Raw genomic sequence first — 24,545 nt, forward strand, 5'->3', positions numbered from 1 at the left:
AAAATAAGTAACCCAAACAAGATCACCTAATGTGAAAAGAATTCCCCAAATTCTTACACTATGCAAGCAGAGTCCTGAAAGACTGAGTAACGTATGTAAAGAATTTTTCCTTCTTATAATTCTCAGTCAACAGATTGAGAAATACCTTGAAGGAAGGGGAAAAAAATTACCCACAGCTTTTTTAAAAGGGGCAAACATTTGCTAAGACCCAGTAGAATAGTTGATCGGTATTTTTGCCATGAATAGTTTGGAGTTTTATGCCTACTGAATGGCTGGCCAGTTCCTGTCCAGTGCAGTACATAAAGATTAGGATTTGTCTGCTTGTTCCAAACTGGGGCATTAGCCTGCAGACTCCTCTACCAAACTGTAGGAGAAACCTTTCTTACAAAACTTTTTAAAAGATGCACAAATGCAATTAAAATAGATCATCAAATTACTGGACAAGCCAAAGGGAAAAATAGAATGGACAGAGCGAATGGTGAATGCGTATGCCGTCGTTCCTTAGAAAGACGCTCAAAACCAGGAAAATACAGATCACCCAAAACAACTGCTATACCAAGGTCATGGATTGTACAAGACACCACAAACCCCAAAATGTTTTGATAGAACTACAGAATTTGCAGATCTTCACTCTGCCTATGAGGCAGAATAGCCTCAAACCAGCAGCATTCTCCAAAGGCACTCACATTCTCTCCACAAACACACCCAAAATAATTCCTGAATATCAACATGCAGTCCACAAAATTTCCCTGCTAAAGTCTATTATCAGTGTATCTTAAGTTAGTGACAGCTACCAAGGCCTGTAGTGAATAAATGAAAACAAAGACTGTAAAATCTGACATAATGAAAACCCAGGTAGTCCAGCAGTCCTGGTCTCTTCTGACAACAATTTTTACAGCACTGATGTTTAATTAAATCCAATGTTCGTGTAGACATGCACGGACCATTGTGCACTGCAAGAAAGCTTTTCCAAAAAATCTTATGCAAAAGACTCCAAAAATCAACTGTCGAGATGTTTGGATAGGCAGGGAATGGAAGAAAAGAGCCATAAATTATATCCAAAATGGAATAGGTCCCCACTACCTTTAGGATAATCTCATAATGGAGAATTTGGGGAAAACTGCAACAGATGTTTCACCTTTAAGATTATTCAAGAAGCAGACTGTATAAATACCTTCAGTGATCTTCCCTGAAAAAATACTTCCCCTAAACTGAGATTCAGGAAAAAACTCTCACAGATTGCTTAGAGCCACAGGGATATATACCTTTTCGTAATGGCTTTTGCAAAAATTTTAACAGACATTGCATCTCATTATAATTAATGAGAAAGGTCTAATGGGCCCCAGGATCAGCTCAGACATTCCTCACAGGTTGCCTCAGACTGAGACAAAGATAATGAGATAATACACATGCAAGACAATTCAGAAGAAAACACGAGAACAGTGGCACAAGCTCAGCTTATATTCTCCAAACGACATGCAACAAGAGGTTCAGCACTCAAACAGCAGATAAAAGAACAGCACAAGTCTTCTCCATGTCAAAAGCCATGCTACCACAGAATGGAGAGCACTGGAAAACATTCTTTAACGTTAGATAACCACTCCAAATCCCAGTAGTACCAGAGAAAGAATTCATCTTGGGCTTTTTGTGAAAAGCCAAAGAATCATCTACCCACTGCAGTCACCTCCTTCCCATTTGCTGTAACTGGACCATTACAATCCCATGCAGTTGGACTTTAACAGAACAGCTGATAATATTTCAGACCACATCATGCATTGCTATGACTTCAAGGTCCTCAAGGCACTCAGGACGGATGATTCCACTATTTGCAGGCAGGGAAGCACTTTACCTATCAAAACCAATCAATCTGAGTATAAAATCCTGTAATCTGAGTTTCTGTCAATTATAAACTCTTGCTTATAAACCTACCAACTTGAAAGGGCAGTCTATGTGTTCTTCACTAATTAGAAGTTACTCTAGGCTGAAACCAAGCAGAAGAAATTTGATCACACCCACTCCCAAGAGCGAGAGAACATGCAAATTCTGCATCTGTTGAAATCCTGCGTTTGTTGAGCAGGCTGCCTTTAGAGTTTTCCCATTAAAGGAAAAGCAGAAAATAAGAAAATTTAGGAAAGCTATAGCTACGGCTATAAAGACATCATTTTACTTGCACGTCTCACCTACACGGCAGAAAAGAAAGCCAAGAACTCAACAGAAACTGCCACTACGAAGTCCAGATATCTGAAAGGGACATGTTATGACTGGAGAAGTTATTTCACAGCATTTATGGTTGCTTTCTTGGACTTAGGAATAAAGTTGTGTGGCAAGCATCACAGACCACTGTAATAATCTGATTTCAGAGAATATAGGCAGTGCACATCCATGGTTGGAGACACGTGGTGAGTGTACCATCACACAAGGGTCTATTGTACAAAGCACATTAAGGAGGTATCTCAGCTAGCCCCAGAATCCGAAACAGTACAATTATATCAGCACAGAGATGGTGGCAATTAAATCCTGACTCTTAGTAGGACTAACCAGCCTGGCACTTGAGCTTCTATCTCGGCTTTGCATTATGTAAGCCTTTGTGAGAATACATTAGCAGTCATAACTTAACAATAAAAAAGTGATTCTGTTACTGTTTTTACATGACTGTGAGAGATACACTGTAACTAAGCATTAGATGCTATTTAGAAAGTCACAAAAAGGCCATAGAGTACTGTTTTAAAAGATAAGCTTTGATTACTCGGAACAGAAGCTGATGATAACATTTTAACTGTATTACACAGATGTGCCTACTTCAATAGGATAGTACATACGATAGGCACCACAGAGCCCACCTAAGTTTGATGTCCTGAAATGGGCGTTTCACATATTGGAACAGTCATGTTTGCAAAGGAACCAGCACTTCAACATGATCACTCACACTGCTACAAAGGCAGTAGACAGTCTGAAAGAAAAATTTCTGAGATAACCACGGTGTTTGAGAACAAATGCTTTTCTTTTGCACTAACATATCAGCTGAAGCTGACTACCCTGAAATCTGTACAGTTTGCACAAATACAACGACTCTGAGAGCCCCCTGCTGAGCTCCAATCCCTGCCGCTGCAATTCCTGTCCCTAAAACAGAATAAAGAATATAAATGCATAGTCCATGATACTCCAAATCTACCCCACATCTAACAGTCACCAAGACAGAAATACAGAACAGAGCAGTTATCTCATAATTAACAAATCACATGCCAACTAAAAATTAATTAAAAAAAAAAAAAAAAACACGAAAAGAAAAGAAAAAAAAAGGGTAAGTCCCACAGAGGCACTGCACCAGTACGAACTTGAGTTGCATTGGTCAGAACTGTTACATGAGCTTTGGCTGGAAGCTCTTGTACTGACAGCACTTGCAAAGGAACCCACAACTGAGATGACTTCAGCACCTGCAAAACAACTATAGGTGCAGCTGTTCCTCACAAACCCAACTACAGGTGCTTTCACAGGACAAAGTCCATTGTGCTGGGGGAATCACAAGTCTGCTCTGAGACCGAAACCAAGAGGCCCCAACCTGCTGCACACACAGCAGTTCAGAGAGGATATCCGGGAGTTCTCCAAGGCACGTGCCTTTTCAGTGAAGCCATTTCCGTCACCTTCCACTGCTTAAATGAAGAGGAATCCACATCCCCACGGTTTTTCTCATCAAGTTAATACTGTACACAAAAGATTTCTTTTCCAAAGTTTAAACATGACAGTGTGAGTTACACAGTCCTCAGCCAGTCACTCCTGAAAGGGGGGACGGGGAGCACAGCTAAGTTTTCCCCTATGAACCGTTTAACTTAGTTGTCTGAGCTTTTACAAAAGTTAAACTATTTTCTATTAACAAATAAGCTTTATGGGCATATTAACTTGAGGATACAGTACTGTTTCCCAAATATAAATCTGCTCTTTCTTCAGTTTACATGTTTATGTATGAGAAAAACAGGGTTTTGATTCCCAACCCTGCAAATATGTACACATTTGAATACTCTAAGGACTTCAAATTAATCATATAAAAAAGTACAGGCAAAAGTCTTGGTCTCACAGTTCCCTTACCTACCTAACTCTTCTTTTTTTTTTTCATACACGAATTTTCACAACGTGAATTTTACATACTTAGTTTGGGTAATGATTAAAAAACTAAGGTCAGAAAATGTTAAAAATTGTTCCTACAGGAATATTGCACAGCTTAATAAGCAGTAACACACACTAAACTGAAAATGTTTTGCATTCAAGAAATTTACACATTGCTGGTGAACTTTGAAACTCAGTGACACGTATGCAGCAGTCACGCAGCATTATCCTACTATAACAGAACTATACTCTGCATATTTTAATGCATTAAAAAAAACTGGGTTTGAATGACCCAAAGTTATTTCTTAGGCATGATAAAAGAGCAGTTGCAATTATACTAGAACCCGCATTGTCATCTTTTGTTAAATAGGCATACCAGCCAGATTAACATTTAATACAGGTTTAGTGTAGTACAGAGGACCAAATCCTCGTTTCTCCTCCTATGTTTAGGTTATGGATGAGTTTTTCCCTTCAAAACAAAACACAACAAAACGCATCCTCTTCCCTTAAAATATACATATGAAAATCTAAATATCCATTACTAGGATATAAATCTAGACATCAGGTCCCTCTACTGGGTTAGCATGGGATGGCAGGGAGAACAAAGGCTCCACGTTGGACTGGATCTTGGAACGTAGCAGTGGCACCACAAGTGCTGTCAGCAAAAAGTGTCCCGTGTCACCAGTACACACTACCCAACTGCAGAAGAGTTGGCAAGGATATCCCCATCCCAGTTCAGAGTGATAGGCCAAAAGCATTTACGGAGATAAAACCAGAGTAAAGACCAAAAATTTATCATATGTGCACTGGGGTATCTTTTCCACCGCTCTGTTCTTCCCTTAATATAAAAAAGAAAACTACCTTTTGGACTTGAAATATGTATGTGCTAATGATGGAAAAGAAAGAATAAAAACTATGATCAGAGAATCAGCAGAAGCGTAGTTGTCATTCTGAAGACTTCTTCTATCCTTCCATGTAAAAGATTACCTGAATGGAACTAATTCAAACCAGTGTACAAATAATTAGTCTTCCAGAATGAAACCCTCCTCTCTTATAAACTGAAAAATCAAAAGGAAAAATATCATGCTGGTCACAGAAGAACACAGTTTGCAGTACAACAGCTACTTAATTCTGAGAGGCAGGAAAATATTATCTTTTAAAAAAAGATAATATTTTAGGAATTTTTTTTTTTATATTTTTAGGATTTTTACTTTTGAGGGTCAGAAAAAAATGTCAGCTTCCAAAAATGAGTTGAAAGAAGTAGATCAAAAGCAACAGAGACACTTGATATGGAAAGTACACATAACAAATGCATTTACACCTTTATGCTGCATGACCAAAGGCTTACAAAGCAAGCCTTTATCTTGCAGTGTCTAGCTGCTGGGTTTGGGTTTTGGCTTCTTTTTAATAAAGGCTCCATCCCTTCAAAAGGGAGAACAGTCTGCAGGCAAAAAAAATATGAACTTGTTATATTTGAAAACAGCTATGCTTACAAATAGTATATACAAGATACCACACAGAACACTGATTTTAATACTGCACAAGTAAAGATCAATGAAATAATGTTTCACACAATATATTTTAAGGCAATGCCTTCTGCTTCACACAGATTATACTGTCTTAACGCAACATTTACTGTATCACAAACTGGTCTGAGAACATGTGTATCTACAAATATACTTTTAATTAGCATTTAAATAACAATCAGATATCTTAAAAGCACCTAGCTAGTTTAACATTAGGAAACTAAGAGCAAGGCATTGTGATTAAAAGTCAATCTAGTCTGAAGTCAAAAGCTGTCTCACAATGTTCATATTTCCCCCAACAGCAGTTCCGTGGGTCCTCAAAAGTTAAACATTTGTCAGTAATTTCATGGGGTTTTCTCCTTAATTTATCCTTTATTCAAAAATAAGAAATATCAGTAACAAAATGCAAATGATGAAAGCATATAAACTGAACAGGAACATTCTGCACTTGAGTTACCATCACACCGTCTTTAAATCCATACCAATTTTATGAGGTTTTCCTTAACAGACCAAAAGCATCTAAAAGGTCATCTGCCTCAGAACAAAATACCAGTGGTTTCCAAACATTCTGAACAAAGACCATTAACAGGCCTCAAATCTTAAAAAGTAAAACCAAAACAAATAAAAAAAACCCTAACACACCTAAATAATATGTTATAGAACATGGTTCTACAGACTCCTTTAGTAATTTTGACCACGTAGACATCTAATTTACGTGTAAATCAATTTGAGAATCACATTCTCTAGAATGTTTGTAAGCAAGAAACATCTTTGTTTCTAGAAAAAAAAGGGAAATCTACCACTGAAGTCCTTGCTTGTCTTCTGATATGACAGACCTAAACTCACCAGCCACAAAAAACTTAAAACTATTCCTATGAACATCCTGCTGTGTCACAGTAATCAAGGAAAATGTGCAAACCCAATTCATACTGTCTTTGTATTCTCTCCTCCATCAGTCAACGCTGGGGAAAAACCCCAAAGAGCCTGTTCCCTTCTGCCTTCTTAAACCCTCCCACCAGCAATGTCATTGGCACAAAAAAAAAAAAAAGGGGCGGGGGGGGAGGGGGGGTGATAAAAAAAAAAAGAAAGAAAAGAAAAAAGAGCACACACTGAGAATGAAGGACTGCTTAAGAACTTTTACATCTTAAGCTTTTAGACTCATTTCCAAAAGTAGGAATGAGTATGGCTTGAATAAGAATTGTGCTATAAATGTCAACAATAATTATCTTCAGTACTTGAGTATTTTTTAAAAAAAACATTTAAAGTGTGTCTATTTAGGAGGTGTTACAGTAATTCTTGATAGGTATGTATAACGTATGTATAACCATAGCAGCTCTGGAAGATCTTGGTAGCACAGTGCAATTTACCATAAACAAGATTCCTTTCTTGAAAGCTCTCTTGTACTTTGAAACACAGCTGGGCAAAACATACCTGCTCATCAATTTTCCCAATATTTTAACAGATATTTCAGTTCAAGCCAATGAGTCAGAATAAAAACTGCAAACACTACAGTAAAATCTGGTTGCAGTGTATTACTTTCACTTATGTTTTCTGTACTATACCTCCCTCCACAGCCCCACACACAAGTACTTGCAAAAAGCCCCTATCAACTCTCTGAAAACTCATCACTTATTGATATATCATTTTGCAAGATTGAGCCTGCATCCATATAATGATACCCAACAAAGACCACTCTAACTGGGCAAGGCATGGAATTAACAGTAATAATAAAAAACAAACAAACAAACAAAAACACACACCAAAAAAGATTCCCAAAAACCAGACTCATGCACAAAAAAATGGAAACGAACAAAAACAAAACAAAGAAAAAAACAAACCCTTAAAAACATTTTATCTTCTATCCATATAGCAAACCACCTCATCGTACAGAGACAGGTAATATTGGAGGAAGAGAGGTCAAGTGACCAAAGCCACAGAAGTCTGCAGCGGAATCAAGACCAGAAACCACACATTATATGTTACTAACAAACCAGAAGGGAACATCCCACTTATTCTCAAAAATAGCCCTGAAAATCTAGTCAATCAAAACTCCCATATTCTTTTGAAATACTTATTTTAAATGTAAACAGAAGTGACTGATAACACAGTAACACTCATATCTTAAATAGCTGGGTATGCCTAGTACGGCTGGGGATGTTTTTTTCATTCATTTTTTATTTTAATTCTTTCTGTACTTACCTGACAGAACCTCAGTCCAGGACTTCAGAGTTTCATTTCACTGCTACCGTTGATGACACCAGAACACTATAAAGAAAGTATGGAAGGAGGCTCCCTGAAGTGAACATAACAGTGCTAATGATGTCATCAACATTCTGGGGTAGAAAGATCTTAATGACCACCTTAACTTCAGTGTGCAACACTTCTAACGAAGACGATTTATACAGTATCCGTAAGATTAAGACTTCCTAAATTTGTCCTTTTTACCACCCCCCCCCCCCCAAAAAAAGCGCATTGCAATGGATTGTTCATATGTGTAATCTCATTCTAGGTGTTCCAAGACCATGCATTCCTTTTAACCTGTTCAAAACAGAGGTCATTGCTGTATTTTGGGGAAGAAGTTATGGCTGATCACTCCCCACAGAAACAGAGTTCTAGAAGCAAAGAATCATTGAACAGCCCAAGTTGGACAGGACCTCGAAAGATCATCTGGTCCACCCTTTTAAGGGAAAGGGAGCCTAGATAAGATTATCCTAGCACCCTGTCCTACTGCATCTTTAAAACCTCCAGCAATGAGGCATATATCATGCTCCTGAGAGGTTGTTCCAGATTGTTCTCACTATTTAAAAAAAAAAAAAAATTCTCATATTGAGATGAAACTTCATCCAGTGCAACTTGAACCCGTTGTCCCTTTTCTTCTCCATGTGGCTGCTTGTGAAGAGAGAGCCTCCGTCCTCTTTGTAGCTGTGCTCTAAGTTGGGGAGAAATCATTTCAATAAGCCCACTATTGAGAACAATTCTTTCCCTGGAAATTCTGTCATCTTTCTGAAGAATCAAAAGGAATCGTATGGGAGAATCTTGAGATGCCAAGAACCAACTCTTCCACAGGAATTAATCTGAATTAAAGGAGCTTAGCAACTCTCAGTATTTTTACTCCTAAATTATTTCTCATTTAGATGTTTAATTGCTGCACTCTTCCCTGATTTCTATTTGTAAACAAGACTAGTATTTGTTTTTCCCCTTTGTCTTAATGTTGTACCCATCACCAAAATTGGATTGAAACTGCTTATATGCAAACATGTGCTTTAGAGTACAGATTTTCTTGTTTCTGAATGACTTAACTAAACCAAAATTAATTTTAAAATGCCAGGTCATACTAATAACCAGTAGGCGATAAGTAAATAAAAATAAATTAAAAAAAAAATAAAATAAATAAAACTCACGTGCTTGTTCTTTTAAGATTTCCTCAGTTCTCCACATAAGAAATTTTTATTTGCAGTCTTTAAAGACTAAGTTATTTGAGAAAGGAATTAGGTAGGTTTTACAATATATGCATCCAATAATTATTACAGTATATCATCCCAAAACTAAATTGGTATTAGTTCTCAAAACTTAGAAAATAGTTATTTGAAGTAGAGGGAACAAATGCAATAAAAGTATGTTGTAAGCAGGATGAAATTGTAGGAGGTGGAAGAGAAACTTCCAGCTGCTTCAAATTTCAATGTCGTTCAGAAGACATCCTGTACGTTTGTACTACAGCACCCGCTCAGCAACACAGGTTTTGGCTACCCTGTCAGCATGTGGTATTCTTCCCGCTTTGGCTCATTAGGTTCAGATAATCAACTTGGAAAAAGAACAGACACATTCCTTAAAGCTCTGCTATCAACCCACAAAGCACCCAGTTAAAGTACTGAAACAAGAAATAAACTGAATGAGGTTTTCATAATATAGTTACCCTGCTTCTTGCAAAGCCTGATAAAAAGAAAACTAATTTTGGCACTTTAGTCGTTTCAAATTGCCACAGTAGTGACTTCAGTTATGACTATGCTCTAAAATGGACTGCAAAGAAACAAGTTTTCATTTTTCCCCAAGGCCACAGGGCTATCTGTAAAGCTCCTCAAATTCTGGTGTGGTATCACCTGGTTTCTTTTTTCTGTCCTCACCCCACACCCTCCTTTCAAACAGGTTTTGGAACTTTAATCTGTCCCGTTCTAAAATACAGCTACTCATATCTGACCAAGACCTAAGTAAGTTCACTCTAAGGTACATTCTAAAGAGTCCTTACCGTGGGTGGTTTTTTATTATTATTATTAATCATGAGGTTGTTTCCTCGTGACTTCCACCGCTGCCAGATAAACTTTTGAACAAAAATTACTTTTGCACATAAAGTTTTCTGTTTTGCACGATGGAAGGACAAAGGCTTTTATGCACAGTAATGGTTGCTAAGAGTTCAGAAACGGGCAGCATCTGACATGTTTTTCTGCTTCAGCTATATTTACATGTATTCCACAATTTCCTGCCCTGCTCTTGCTGGATTTTTAAAAAGGTAAACTAGAAAACAACGACAGTTCTGAAGCAGTTAGGTAGCAATGTGTCAGGTATAACCAAAACAGCAGCAACAAAAAAGAACTAATAATTAAGCCACCAAGTAAGAGACAGTTGCTTTCCTTCCTTCCCACTGTAATCACAGCCACCTTATACGATGAAGTCTATGATCAACAGCATCCTCATCCCTTCTTGAAAACACCGTAACTTCCCTGAGTCCTATATCCAGAAAACTCCACTACTAAAAAGTACTTTGATATAGGTTGCCGATGCAGAGAAATTAAAATTTAAAAAATAAAAAGAAGAAAAAAGAGGTTAAATCAGGACTGAAAGGTGTGTTCTATGGACATATAAAAACCATAGCGATAAAGGCACATGGAAACATAGTAATAGAGTTGTGCCTATCTGATACACAGCTTCACTTTTCTTCCCCTGCCCTTTTTGAATTACAACCATGTATAGCGACTCGTTGTTCCACAACTCCTCTGCCTGTCTTTTATCAGGATTCAGCGTTAACATTCTTTTAGAAGAGATCAATAATGTATGTGCAATAATGTATTTTAAATACTTGAATACTAAAAGGAAAAAAAGTGTTCTTTTTTATTCTTTAAAGCAAATAGCACAAGATTAAATCCCTGAGGCAAAATGATGGGGAGTCTACAAACTACTGTGAAGCAGGCCAATTTGACACACAGTTTACAAGAATTACATTTGTTTACTAATGCTCCAATATTAAATTAATTTTATAATCACAAGTACTGAAGGTCTGCCTTTATGATATAGAACATTCCAGTGTTAATAATTCTGGCATTAATTGTAGCAATGTGAAAATTTTATTTAACGTGATTGCTCATACAGCAAACTAACTACGTTAATCTCACTTCACCCATCAAATCTGATCCCTGTGTGGTTTATACCCCCCTTCCACCCACACACTGAATGACAATCACCCCCCGCATCTGAGCCATCCCCATGTATAGTACACAAAACATAACCGATACAAAAACTCACTTGCACTGGACAACATCTAAAATATGTAAATACCTGTTCCTGCAGGTCGTAGTCATAGCTATCATGCAGCAGAAGACTGAGGACATACCGAGTATAAATCATGGCATCAATGCCACACTTCTCTAGCTCTTGTCCCAGCCAGGTCTGCACTGGACCCAAAGCATGTAGCAGAGACATTTCAGAAACAGATACAGGGCCTGGATAAGAGCTTGAGGAGCTTTCAGATGGCAAACCATCCACAACAACTGTACAGATAGGGCGCATGAATCTAGGTGGCTGGCATCCTTATAACGTGAAGCATTTTCTGTAGTTGATATTCCGTCGATATCTGGAGGTGATTTTCACTCCAGTAAATAGGAGAGAGGCTTGACTTCTAGGACAATCATTTATATTTCCTGGCAGTTAGCCGTCTAGAGACGAACATCACTCTTCAGGCATGACCAGTGAATAACCTAAATCCTAATAGCAAACACATATGTAGATGTGTTTTTCTACCTTAATTTCACATTGAGGCCAGATGCAAGTCCCCAGCAGGACCTATAAAGAGGAAAAAATGATAAGTTGTGATAATATGTATCCATACATTAATAATATTAAACAGTGAAAAAAACACCCAATGGAGAAAGCAGTCATTTCCATACTGCTTAATCCACATATATAGCACAACTATTCAGTGTCATTTTGAAGAGTAACAGGAATTATTCCAAGTTTAAAGGTGACTTTTGGAAAAGGTACTTTTTAATGCAGGAAGAGAGACTCATCAAAGACTCCACAACTAATCCACTGATTGAAATACACGTTTGACCTCACTTTATGGGAAAGCTGAGATTTTATTACTTTCACTATCAGCTGAAAAAAAACACTTTGATAAAAAAACCCACCAATCTACGTTAGTTTGCATAAAGACTGACTGTATATTTTGCATCACTAGAAGACAATATTATTCTACCATTTTGCAGTGATTGCCATTTCTGGAATAGAAAAAAGTGTCTTGTTTATAAAACACTGAATTTATGAACTTCATCTGGTCAGGAGTTTCATAAATCCTACCACTAAATAGTTGCTATCTTCAGGCTTGAGTTTTTCTGATTTTTTTTTTTAGTTCCAATATTTGCTTTGCTTCAGGAGAGCAAAGCATTTAATCATCCAAAATCTGTCCTTATAAAAATATAAATCTCTGGAATAACTTACAAAAATTGAGCAGAACATAATTTATCAGTGCCAGAATTAATACTTAACCCTCTTTATAGAAAGCATACACCAGTCTTACCTGAGCACTTACACTCTAAACCATATCCTAAAATAGACAAGCCATCCTAAGACTTATACTACCCACAATCCCAAATCAATCCCAACAAATAAGGGGCAGAAGGTGCAAGCACCACACACATAGGCATTCTGCCCTCTAACCCAGAAGACGTCAGTCCAAAAAAGGCATTTTTGGACCAGTCTGCCAGTCAATCACATGCCGATCTGGCATTTGTGTAGTCTCCCCTCCAGCTTCTCAGCAATACAAAACAAAGCTCCAATCCTAGCAGGAAATACTCCTTCACTGAAAGGAAACGAAAACTAAAGCATCTAAGCAAAATCTACTGTTTTGTTTCAGCCCCACTACAAGACTACCAACACACTCAAAACAAACATCACCTAATATAACTATCTAAACTACATACTGTGTGCAGCATGTGTTTTGTGGCCAAACAAAACTGAAAGGTGACCTTACAGTTGATACCTACGTCCACACAACAAAAGATTGTAGTTTTTTTAGGAGCTTTCTTTGCATCACCACCCAGGTACAACTGTATATTCCAGATCTAGACTTAGAAAAGTCTAATATTGTGACCAAAATACTCCAAATCAAGAGCCACAAGTCCAAACTCTTTAGCAGTCCATATTATCTTAATTGCTGAAGAACAACGTTCCACTTAAACATCTGTTTCATCCTTCTCCTGTTGGTACTCCACATCACAGCATGTGATGAACACTCTCCCTAAGTCAATGCCACAATCCCAGTCAGCCTCCCAAACCCAATCTTTCAAAGATCTGGGAAAAGGGACACTCTTGATTTGTCTTTTTTGAGACATGGAGTAGAACTACCTGAATGTTCAGGAAATGAAAAACTTTTTGACAGAGAATTCACTGGAAAGCGGAATTATGAAAGGGTGGACAGGGAGGAAAATCAGGAGAAAAAGAGTGAAAAAGTGACTGAACTAGAAATTCATTTATTCTAATTCAGCAGGCCTCTCATCTACCCATAATCTTTTATTTTACAAAGCATACAGAGAATGGAGAGGGACAGCAAACACCCATTCCAAGTAGTCTTTGGTTTGCAAAGATACCATCAAAACCAGTCAAGAGAGGTGGGATGGAGAGGGCTTGGTTAAGGTGATCATATCGTTCATTGAAGGTTCTGAGTATCCAAGACAGCAAAGCAATGGGATTGTGGAAACTGAGTTATTTCAATCAAAAGCGACTGCACCAGTGGACAACGGAAGAGCTATAGATGTCATCTACCTAGACTTCTGTAAGGCCTTTGACACAGTCCCACACAACATCCTTGCTGCTAAATTGGAGAGCTATGGATTTGATGGATGGACTATTAGATGGATAAGGAATTGGCTGGATGGCCGTGTCCGAAGAGTTACAGTTAATGGCTCAATGTCCAAGTGGAAACCAGCAATGAGTGGTGTCCCTCTAAGGTCCGTAACACTTATTTTCATGAGGCATTTGAGAAATTCAGTTCTTTAGTTCTAGGCTGACAAAATCTGATTTACTTTGGCTGACCAGTTAAAGTGTGTCTTGCTTTTTTTAGATAGGGAGGAAAGGAGAGAGACAGAGACACAGGTTATCACAGGAATTATGAAATGAGACAACAACAAAATTTCTCTGATGTTCAAATATTACAGTCCAGCTTTTTTAATACCATATTCAATTACCTATTTTAACATTATTTTAAGTTTCAAAATATAAAAATGATATAAAAACTGGAAACCTGAACAAAATTCTGAAATAATATTTGAGAGCTCATTTTACAACTGTCTCAAGTACTTGGTTGTACAGAAAGTCTCAAACATATTTCCATTATGATTTACAATTAACAAAATTTCATGCAAAGTGAGCATTTTCCCATCTCAGTACTAGAGAGAGGCTTTCCATATTAAATTAATACAAGTCACTCAAAGAGTGAACATTTCTGCTAATAGATGTGAACCTCTATTTTAGAGATAATGTTTTCTGACAAATAAGTTATCACCCCTTTTTAACTTTTTTCCTGTCTTGTTAAAAATAACTTTCTCTGCCCTCACAATGACCACAGCTAATCTGAACAGGAAGACTACAATACAGCCTAAGTAATTAGCGCAAGGCTAGTTATTTTAACTACCAAGTGGAAAAGAACTCTCCATTTCCAGCTATAAAATATGATGGAGGGACATGTCTTATAATGAGAATTACCAAATAAAAGTTTACACATCTCTATCAATAGTTTGTGAAAACTACTGATTACTTACAAATCCTAAAGTCAAAAATACATGATGAAATTATTTCAAAATATTTTCTACTTACTCCACTTCCTAGTCAAATTTTTCCTTTTAAGTGGCCTTCAGTTTTTGTAATACTAATCAATGACCTTAACAAGGTCACTGTTACATAAGCTGTCAACAGCTTAACAAGTATAGGCACAAGAACTAATTCATGAAGTGTCTTCTAAAGGAATGAGAATACAATATTGTGTAAGCACTCAGATTTTACAACTTAGATTATCTTAGAATAGATACTCTTTCTCAAAATTCTACTCAGTGCGATAGTCACTGGACATTCTTTTGACCTACAATAGGCAGCAGAAACAATAACCGAGTTTTAGTGTCCTGAAACCTAGTTATGGAAAAGCAACAACTTTAAATAATCTACAGCAAGAAACAGGAAGATCAATGGTACAGAAACTGAAGCTGTGACACTCCAGGTCCGCTCCCTACAACAGGGTTGCTCTTGCATGGTAAATAACCTTTTCTGAAGACTAAATCTAGTCTTCCCCATAAGTGAAATGGAATACAGGTATTGTGATAACAAATACATAAAATAATTTTTAAAAACCTAAAAAAAGAAAAGTATCTTGATACTACAATAGAGAGCCACACAAACAACTTCTTGTGACAGCTGTGTTTACAGGAATACCGCCTGATAGTGTAAAATTACACTAAGATTACCGAAAAGTCCAGTAAAAGAAAGGTGTAATTAAATCATTCTTCAATGAAGCTCGAAAACAGGCCCACCAAGACAGTGCTAGCATATGTAGTTGTTCTTATCAGACTACCAACAGAAAGAGCAGGTTGGGTAAAAGCTTATGCCAGGCAAGACACTTCCATGTCTTCAACAGCTTTTCTTCTCCATAATTCCCTTTCACACACACAAAAAAATAAGTTCTTTTAAGGAATTTAAAAGTAAGGCCTTTTTTCCCAATTGTTTCTTATCTTGGAAAACACTGACCAAAGCCAAACCACAAAACTCACTGAATTAATCTAAGGTAACCTCATCTGTATTTTAACAGCACCAAGAGGCCTCTGAAAATCATGTATCCACACAGCAAAATGCTGAACAAACATTTTTTGTCAATGAAAAAAAAACATAAGAAGACTTAATGCTTTAACAAGCTTTCAAGCTTTCTTAAAGATATACCAACTATCAACTCTTAACAGAAAATATTGGAATAGGAGAGTAAAAACCATATCCCTTACTGTTGTCCTTTCAGGTAAACTAAAGGTCCACAGACTATTTCTTTAATTTACCTGTTTTATGATCTCCAAAAGGAAGCAAATGGTCTGCAGACTTAAATTTACTACACTGGGGTCTACATTCTCAGTGGAAAAAAAATTAGAGGATCCACATAATTTAAGGAAGTTGAACTAATATATCATTTATTTGCATAATCTCCAAATAAAGGCTCTCAAGCCTCAAAGTTACTCTTTACACATTTTGATACACCTACTAGAGAGAAGTCGATCTCTTAGATAAAGCTACAGATGCTACCTTTTTCCTTCCTTCCATTCCCAGAAGGGGTAACATCTGTGTTTCCAGTGCTTCATCCTGCCTACTGCTATATGTTAGCAATTAGACCAAACACATTCTCACACAATAGTTGTTATAACTGCTGTCTTACACAAAGTTTCCTCTATTATTCTGTGAAACATGCCAGAACATCACACAGTTTACAATTAACAGCTCTCATTTTCAAAAGACTTTTTTCTTTGCTATGGTCTTTGACAATGTATGAATATTTTTCACTGCACAGAGAAAAAAAAGATTATAGAATTCTTACTTTTTTTTTTTAATGTGGATATAAGTGTCCATATTTTTTAACCAGGACAAAGCTTTTTAGAAATAGTATTTTTTCCCAGAATGGCTGTATTAAAAGCAAACAATCTTTCCTCTCCATGACAACTACATGTAGCAAAAATATGCAAATCCTAATTAGTATAAATCAAAGTGACAATGTGATCAATAACATACTAAAATCACATATGCACTTCAGTAAATTTCAGTCCCCTATAGAAGTCTAATAATCAAAAGCATAATCACATCATACGATGGCAACGGAAGTCCAATATTGTTATATATTGTGGAGGAATGAGCAATTTTACCATCATTTCTTTTGTTTCTTTCAGTGAAAAACCTAAACAAATCCTTAACATACAAACCAAATGGCCACACACTGGGGAGGGCACTGTCAAAGCCCAGAAACAAAAACCTATTTAAAATCTACTGAACAATGGAAACTGTGTCCTTAATAAATTTCACATGGCATTTAAAAGACATATGAATTCAGACATAAAAGAAGTTGTTACTTTTTAATCAGATTCCTCAATAATCTAAGAAATTTGGCTGTATAGTCTTCAGAGCAAGGACAGCTTTTTTGTGTTTTGGTGATCTTTGATGTTATTGTACAACAAAATAGCAGAGCAGGGACTTGATCCATGACCAAGGCACTGAAACACTATCGTAAACCAAAAAAACTGATAATGCCTATGTTATAAACAAACCTCTCCCTCCATCCCAGCTCAGACAATTTCTGCTGCAAAGCTTCAGAAGCAATGCGGTGCTGTAAGGAACACGGACTAAAACACCTGGATGGAATCAAAGCAAGGAGCACTCTTAAGTGGTCAGAAGCATAAAAGCAGCTCTGTGAATTAACTTTTAGATATACACAGAATTTCCTTTTTTAAGAAGTATTATCAGAAAGTGCAAGAGTGATACAATCTCATTTGTAATAGAATCACAGAATCGTTTTGGTTGGAAAGGACCTTTAAGATCATCGAGTCCAACCGTTAACCCAGTACTGCCAAGTTCCACCACTAAACCATGTCCCTAAGCACCACATCTACTCGTCTTTTAAATACCTCCAGGGATGGTGACTCCACCACTTCCCTGAGCAGCCTGTTCCACTGCTTGACAACCCCTTCAGTGAAGAAATTTTTCCTGATATCCAATCTAAACCTCTCCTGGCACAACCTGAGGACATTTCCTCTCATCCTATCACTTGATACCTGGGAGAAGAGACTAGCACCCTCCTCGCTACAACCTCCTTTCAGGTAGTTGTAGACAGCGATACGATCTCCCTGAGCCTCCTTTTCTCTGGGCTAAACAACCACAGTTCCCGCAGTCGCTCCTCATAAGACTTGTTCTCCAGACCCTTAACCAGCTTCGTTGCCCTTCTCTGGACTCTCTCCAGCACCTCAGTGTCTTCCTTGTAGTGAGGGGCCCAAAACTGAACACAGTATTCCAGGTGCAGCCTCACTAGTGCCGAGTATGGGGGAACAATCACTTCCCTAGTCCTGCTGGCCACGCTATTTCTGATACAAGCCAGGATGCTGTTAGCCTTCTTGGCCACCTGGGCACATGCCAGCTATCGACCAACACCCCCAGGTCCTTTTCCACCAGGTAGCTTTCCAGCCACTCCTCCACAAGCCTGTAGCATTGCATTGTGTTGTCGTGATCCAAGTGCAGGATCCAACACTTGGCCTTGTTGAACCTCATACAGTTGGCCTTGGCCCATTGATCCAGCCTGTCCAGATCCCTCTGCAGAGCCTTCCTACCCTCAAGCAGATCAACACTCCCGCCTCAACCTGGTGTCATCTGTGATCTTACTGAGGGTGCACTCAATCCCCTCATCCATATTGTTGATAAAGGTATTGAACAGAACTGGATATATGTTTCACTGTTGACTGATGTCTAGCAAGGCTGGGCTTATGCTATGGTTCTAGTGTTGACTGAGTTAAGTCAGAGAACCCACAGAGGGGACAGAAAGCAGTCTGTGGGCATTACTGCAGGGTTTTTTTTCTTGTATATCTGCAAGCTTATTTTCATTACACTTATCCAAATGAAAATCTGAGCCTGCTAATCCTGTATAAAAGCTCAAAGGATTCAAGAGCTACCATATAAGCGTCATTTACTTCGGTTAGCAAAGAAGAAGAACAGAGCTATGACCAAGATGACACCAGGGGAGTCACCAGCACAGTTCTGTAGGATTCTGCACTGGGACCTGCAATGCTTAACAAATTTGTAAGTGACGTGGAAGATGGTATGGGCGACACAGTTAAGAAGCTAACAAACAACAGCAAGCTATTAGAGACAGTGAATAAAAAATAATTGAAAAAATACAGAAGGATCTTATGAAACTGGACTGGGCAATAAAAAAGGAAACAAAATTCAGCTTAGATAAACTTGAAATAAAACAGAGGAGGAATAATAACCTCATGCTATTAATACATAGAGCAATGAGTTGTGAGCTGACTATTAATCCCAGGATCTGTGTCCTAAGTAGTATGTTAGATATTTCATGAAACCATAAGCTCAAACCCAGGAGTAACCAAAAGAGCAAACCACAGAACAAAACTAAAGTCATCTTTGTGTCACTGAATTAATGTTTTGCACATATATTGTACATAATATGCAACCCTGGTCCTATAATATCAAAGAAGACGTGCCTCTCTGTGGATAGCGATTGACTGTTCAATGTATTTTTTAAATAGAAAGTACCAGTGAGTTAATAAGAGCTATGTACAAAACTTCGCACAACAGGTATCAGGAATTCCTCGCCAAAAGATACTGAGGACTCAAAAAAAAAAAAAAAAACTAGATGGGCTTCAAAGAAAATCGAACAAGAGAGATCCCTTGAGAGTTTCCAACTAGACAAACCACATCAGGCTCAGCAAATCCCCTAGACTGAAAACAGCGTGAGGCTGAGGGAGTATTCAGGAGAGGTATCACATATACTCTCCCTGTTCTTTTTCAACCCTAACAGCTCACTTACAGATGCTGTTGCAGACAAGTACCAGATTTGACAAAGTCTTTGTCTGAACCACTACAGCTGTTCTTATAAAACATTCATGTTCACCATCATACAAGAACAACACTTCAAAAAAAAGTAGCTGCAGGAGTTCAATTAGCTGATCCACTCACAGGGCTGCACATTATTAACATATATGAACTTTGTTCAAGACATCAGAACATCAGTCCTGTCAGAGAGCAAAAACTGAGCTACGGGAAACAACTGTTAACGGACTGCAAAATTAGCCGGTGAGGCACCTGCACTAGGGGTTCAGCTGCATATCCAAGACCCTGAATTCTCAGCAATCTGAATATTCTCCACTTTCTCAAAACAAACATGTAATATAAGCTGGAAAATACACAATTTGAAAGTTGGGGGGGAAAAAGGCAAGATGGGAAGTGGAAAAAGCATGACCTAGCAGCAAAACATACAAACACTGTGAAGAACAGTCACAGCGTACTATATCCACCACATACCAAAACTTCACCACTTTATAGAATTATAAGAAGGTCTAAAAGTGGCTTCATAAACAGACTCTTTTGAAAGGGTTCCTACTACATATAGCAGACGTGCGAGAAGCACCTCTACACAGTGGAGAGCCAGGAAATGGTCCTTCGCTACATGTAATATGACTTAAAAATTTAATTAATAAGCCCTAATAGTTGGTAAGTTTTGCAGATCATGGTTCAACAGGTGTCTTGATAATTTAGGAAGCAAATTTTACCTTCAAGACACAAGTATTGTTATTTCATAGCATCACTCAGGAAACTGTTTCAGGAGGTCAAGACTCAATATTAAAGTTGCATAAAAAAAATCAAGAGCAAGCACTTCATTACACAGCACATAGCCACTGCTTCCATTTCAATAAACATAAAGCAGCCCAGAACATTTCTGACAAAATAAAACCTGACAAATAAAACAATTTCTCATACCTCAGTTTGTTGTGCATTTGTACCAGATAAGTGTTAAGTACAGCACGTTTGTAACCTGTGCTGCCCCCAAACTCAAAGCATTATGTCTCCAAAAATTTCAGTATTAATTTTAAGGGCTTACAACTGTTAAAAACACCTTCAAACATTGATCAGATTTAATAAATTGAAAGATATTTATAGACTTTCTGAATCTAGAAGAGGGAAATACTGCTTCATTAATTTTAAATGCCCAGCTCCCATTTACAATGGCAACATTTACATTATTTTAGTAAGAATTTGTCCAAACAAGGTTATCCAGCTACCAATATAGTCCTAATAATTCCATCCTATTCTTAAAATGATGAACATAAACTGTCATAAGAAAATTTTTTTCCAATTTAGTTTGTTACTGTCCAGACTGGATTTTGAACTAAATTTCAAGCTTGCTTAAAACTGGTGTTTGAACTAAATTTTACTCCTTTGTTTAAAACAAGACTCTATTTTTTTTTAATTCTATCTGAAAAAAAGAAAAACGTACACATACTACCTAACTTAGCAATACAATAATTTTTATAAGTTTAAAAATACAAATCAGCATCTACTGACAAGGAATTTAAGTAAATATTTTAAAATGAACTTAAAACAACGCAGCATATAACTGATAAAATTTGAAGGAATTACTACTATTGCCAGCACAAGTACCAGTTTGTAAAAACCAGAAGTGATGGTTTTTACACCAGCAGTAACTAACTCTCAAGAGAACGACACCAGCAGCAGCATCTTGCCAGAGAAACCTTCGTGGCTGACTCAAAGGCAAGTTAGCCTAACACAAACTGCACCGCAGCTGCATGCTGCCACCAAGAGAGGATGTTCTACTGTTTCTCCCACCATCCCTTCCCGGCATTCTCAGCCTTTTCTCCTTGTACTTAACCCATCCACTGTGCGGTTGCAGGGATGAACTAGATCAGTTTGCTCTAAATGGAAATAAATCATTTTTGGTCTTCAAAAAATACAACTAAGCAATTAACTCACCCCGTTGCCACAAAATTTCTACTTCTGGCATAAGAGAGGGAGTGGGGTTGCCCCTTTCAGCAGCAGCCCACTGTCAGATCCACTTGAGTATAACAAGGAAACATTAGGAAGGCAGAGTTCAGAAACTACATTTTAGCTAATTCACATGCAAGCCTTTCAGAACACCATTACTCTTTGGAACATGAAGTGTGGAAGCTAATCCAGGTATTTCAACAGATATGATAGATATTTCCAACATTTTTACTGAGGTTCCCTACTGACCCATGCACCTGTACCCCGTATCATTCAGCAGATTCACCCTCAAAACAAAGAGAGTCCCACCGCAACAGCAGCCTGGAGATAACAAAGAAATTACTGGTTGCTTCAAGTTTGGTAAGAGAGGCAGGTGTTGCACTGTAACCAGCCTAGAATATTATGGATCACCAAAATGTGGAGAACCCAAGAGAAAGCATGAGCGCTAATGCAGAAAGCAGCATGTGTGCACCTCAAGAACGCAGAGGTTTCCTCAGCTCATACTTTACAGTACTCCCCAGCCATCAGTGTAATTTCAGTATCACTGACATCAGGTTTCAGACTGTTCTGTCACATTTCTTTTTACCACTGAAGACATTGGTATGATTAAAGTTTTTCAATTTAAAACTGCAGATCTTATCAGCATACCAGAGCAAAGCCAGTGACAAACACCTCATTCTCCCCCGTTTACCTCAAGTCTACTACACACAGGGATTGCCTGGATGGACTGCTACAGAGCCTGGGAAGTCCTGGGGAGAAATACCTGTCTAGCTGTAACTTCAAGGAGGAGACAGTTAGTCTTTTTTGTTCAGTCCCATGAGAATCTTCACAGGGACACTATTTATCAAAAGCTATGCACACAAGCAACAGACTGCACGTCGCTGATTGTAACTTCAGTAACTGCTTGTCAGATTTAAGGAAACATAAATGGAGCTAATAAAAACCAAAACCAAATATAACTAACATCACAAAGGATGCATACGTTAAGCTCACTGAGACATTTATCCTCAGGACTTTCAGCATGTAAAATCTGTAAGCTTTCTACTACTTGTATCTCACTATATTTACTAGCCCTTCTATCCCCCAGAATATATGCGGGGCTTAACAACACAACAGAGGATGCAGTCAAGTAATGGAAAGATCAGATATATGCTCTCGACTATTTTCATCGCTCTCCTTCCTGCCCTCCTGATGGATGGCTTCGATTTACCCAACTTTTAGAGCAGTTCAAACTACCTGTTACTAACAGCTATTGCCTGCATTTGAACTCCCTTCCCAAGCGGGATGGCAATGGCTTGGAGGCCTAAGCGCTAAATTAAAACAGACTGGCCTCTAGTTTCGTGAGGTCTCAGTGCGTAGACACAGACCCTGGTGAGTTCCAGCAAGTGTTGCCAGCCTCCTCCGAGGCACAGGCTGTGGGCTACCAGGAGGAATCAAACGTCACCCCATGCCACCAGTGAGGCCACCCTGATAAAATCTCCAGTGCTCTTCCCATCAGCTGGAACACTACTGCAGCACCAAGTAGCCCAGTGGCCACTCTTGTAATGCAACCATACAGGATTTACTTCAATTAATATACAATTTATTCTTAGGCATACATTGCATCTTTAATTTGAGGGAGGAAAAGAAGAATGAATTATGAATTCCAAAAATCCAATAACCACTGCCCATTTAAAGGCTATGGTATTCCTCCAGCTATTTATACTTCCAAAGCTAATAATCCAGCCGTATATAAACATCTAACTAGTTAATGACCACACTATACATGTTACTTTATTTTATTACTTCTTTAATTTGTATGAAGGTCTTCTCTGAATGCTTACTATTGAAGTTTTCTGTACTTGGTGTGTGATTCGAGGAGTTAATTACTACCTTTTTGAAAAGCTTAAAATAGCCTCGTGAAGGGTTTAAAAACAAATATAGCTATTGCCTAACTATATAGTCTTCTCAACAGCTCTTTTCATTAAAAAAAAAAAAAGATGCTATCATAAATTCAGTTGGAAGTCACATATAGACAGTGTTTTCATTAATAACTGTGTAAAACGTATACTATATGTCGGCCATGAGAGGCTCAGTAACTGCAAAGAGTTCTGACCTGTTGAATTTGCAAGCTCTATGGCTTAACCAGCAAAGAAGATACCACCCTTGCAGCAAAGAAAATATGGCAGACCTACAAAGGAAATGGTTTCAAATGCTCTTCTCCTGCACTTCCACTATCTCTAATTTTTAATCCAAAATGTTAGTAAATTAAATACTACATATTTAGGAAATTGAGATCAGAAGTAGGAGACACTGCAATTTTGAACAGAGTAACAATTCACCTGAAAGAATATATATTTTAGCATTTGAGTGCATTTGCATTGGCATTGTTCGTTCAGTTTATGTTGTAAGATCGTCAGGAAAACAACTTTTTCTTCTTTTTCCATAAAAACAGTAGTGATATTTGTTGCCATATCATATCCCCACTTTTATGATTAAGTATGTTGTTTAAAAATGCTATTGCTTATTTAAAAAAAAAAAAAGTTAACAAACTGAAGAGGTAGGACAGGTTAATATTGCTCTTAATCAATTTGCTGTTTGCTACTTCAAATGACAGCTGGAAATCTTATTTTATTAAAATGCTAAATATTTATCTATCATCACCAGAAAACCTCTTACAAAAACAGCAGGTCAGCATTATATTACTTCTCTTCAAGGAAGTTACTGTAATGTTAACCAAGGCATTTCTTTCACAACTCAAGAACAAAGTTACTAAAAACTGGAACTCTGAGGTTTCTCTCAAGCCGATAAGATATCCTGTTCAGAGAAGCTGGTGAAAAAATGATGTACATAAATATGAAAATTAAACTAATACCTGGACTTATAGAAACATTTTAGAACTCTTGTGTCACCCCACAGAATTCAACATGACTTCCAGCAAAGCAGCCATGAAAACTTAAATAAAACAAAAAAGTCTTATAGGTAATTCAGTTTCACTGTTAAATGCAAGACTCAAGTAAGCATCAGAGAGAACTTCTACCCCAGAAGACAGAACCAGGAGAATAGGAAGTCACTTAACAGCAACCTTCAGCTAATTAGTAACAGTTAGTAGCTCAAAACCTTCAGCCAGCAGAATTAAAATATCAT

General features: G+C 37.7%; 1 protein-coding gene across 6 annotated transcripts in view; it reads right to left on the reverse strand.

The window, feature by feature from the left end:
* The window catches only part of KIAA0232 (KIAA0232 ortholog), a 71,378-nt gene that overhangs the window by 41,174 nt on the left and 5,659 nt on the right, over positions 1-24,545 (reverse strand). For 3 of the 6 annotated variants that reach the window (XM_068404209.1, XM_068404208.1, XM_068404210.1), the window contains exon 2: positions 11,175-11,678. The exons of 1 other annotated variant lie outside the window; for it this stretch is intronic. In XM_068404209.1, the coding sequence (XP_068260310.1) occupies positions 11,175-11,405 (231 nt within the window). In that variant the 5' untranslated portion in view covers positions 11,406-11,678. Of the gene's footprint in view, positions 1-7,826; positions 7,893-11,174; positions 11,679-24,545 lie in introns of those variants that run through there. 2 more of the 6 variants (XM_068404213.1, XM_068404211.1) reach the window with 2 other exon arrangements.

The sequence above is a fragment of the Nyctibius grandis genome, chromosome 6 (assembly GCF_013368605.1).
Source record: "Nyctibius grandis isolate bNycGra1 chromosome 6, bNycGra1.pri, whole genome shotgun sequence".
NCBI lineage: Eukaryota > Metazoa > Chordata > Aves > Nyctibiiformes > Nyctibiidae > Nyctibius > Nyctibius grandis.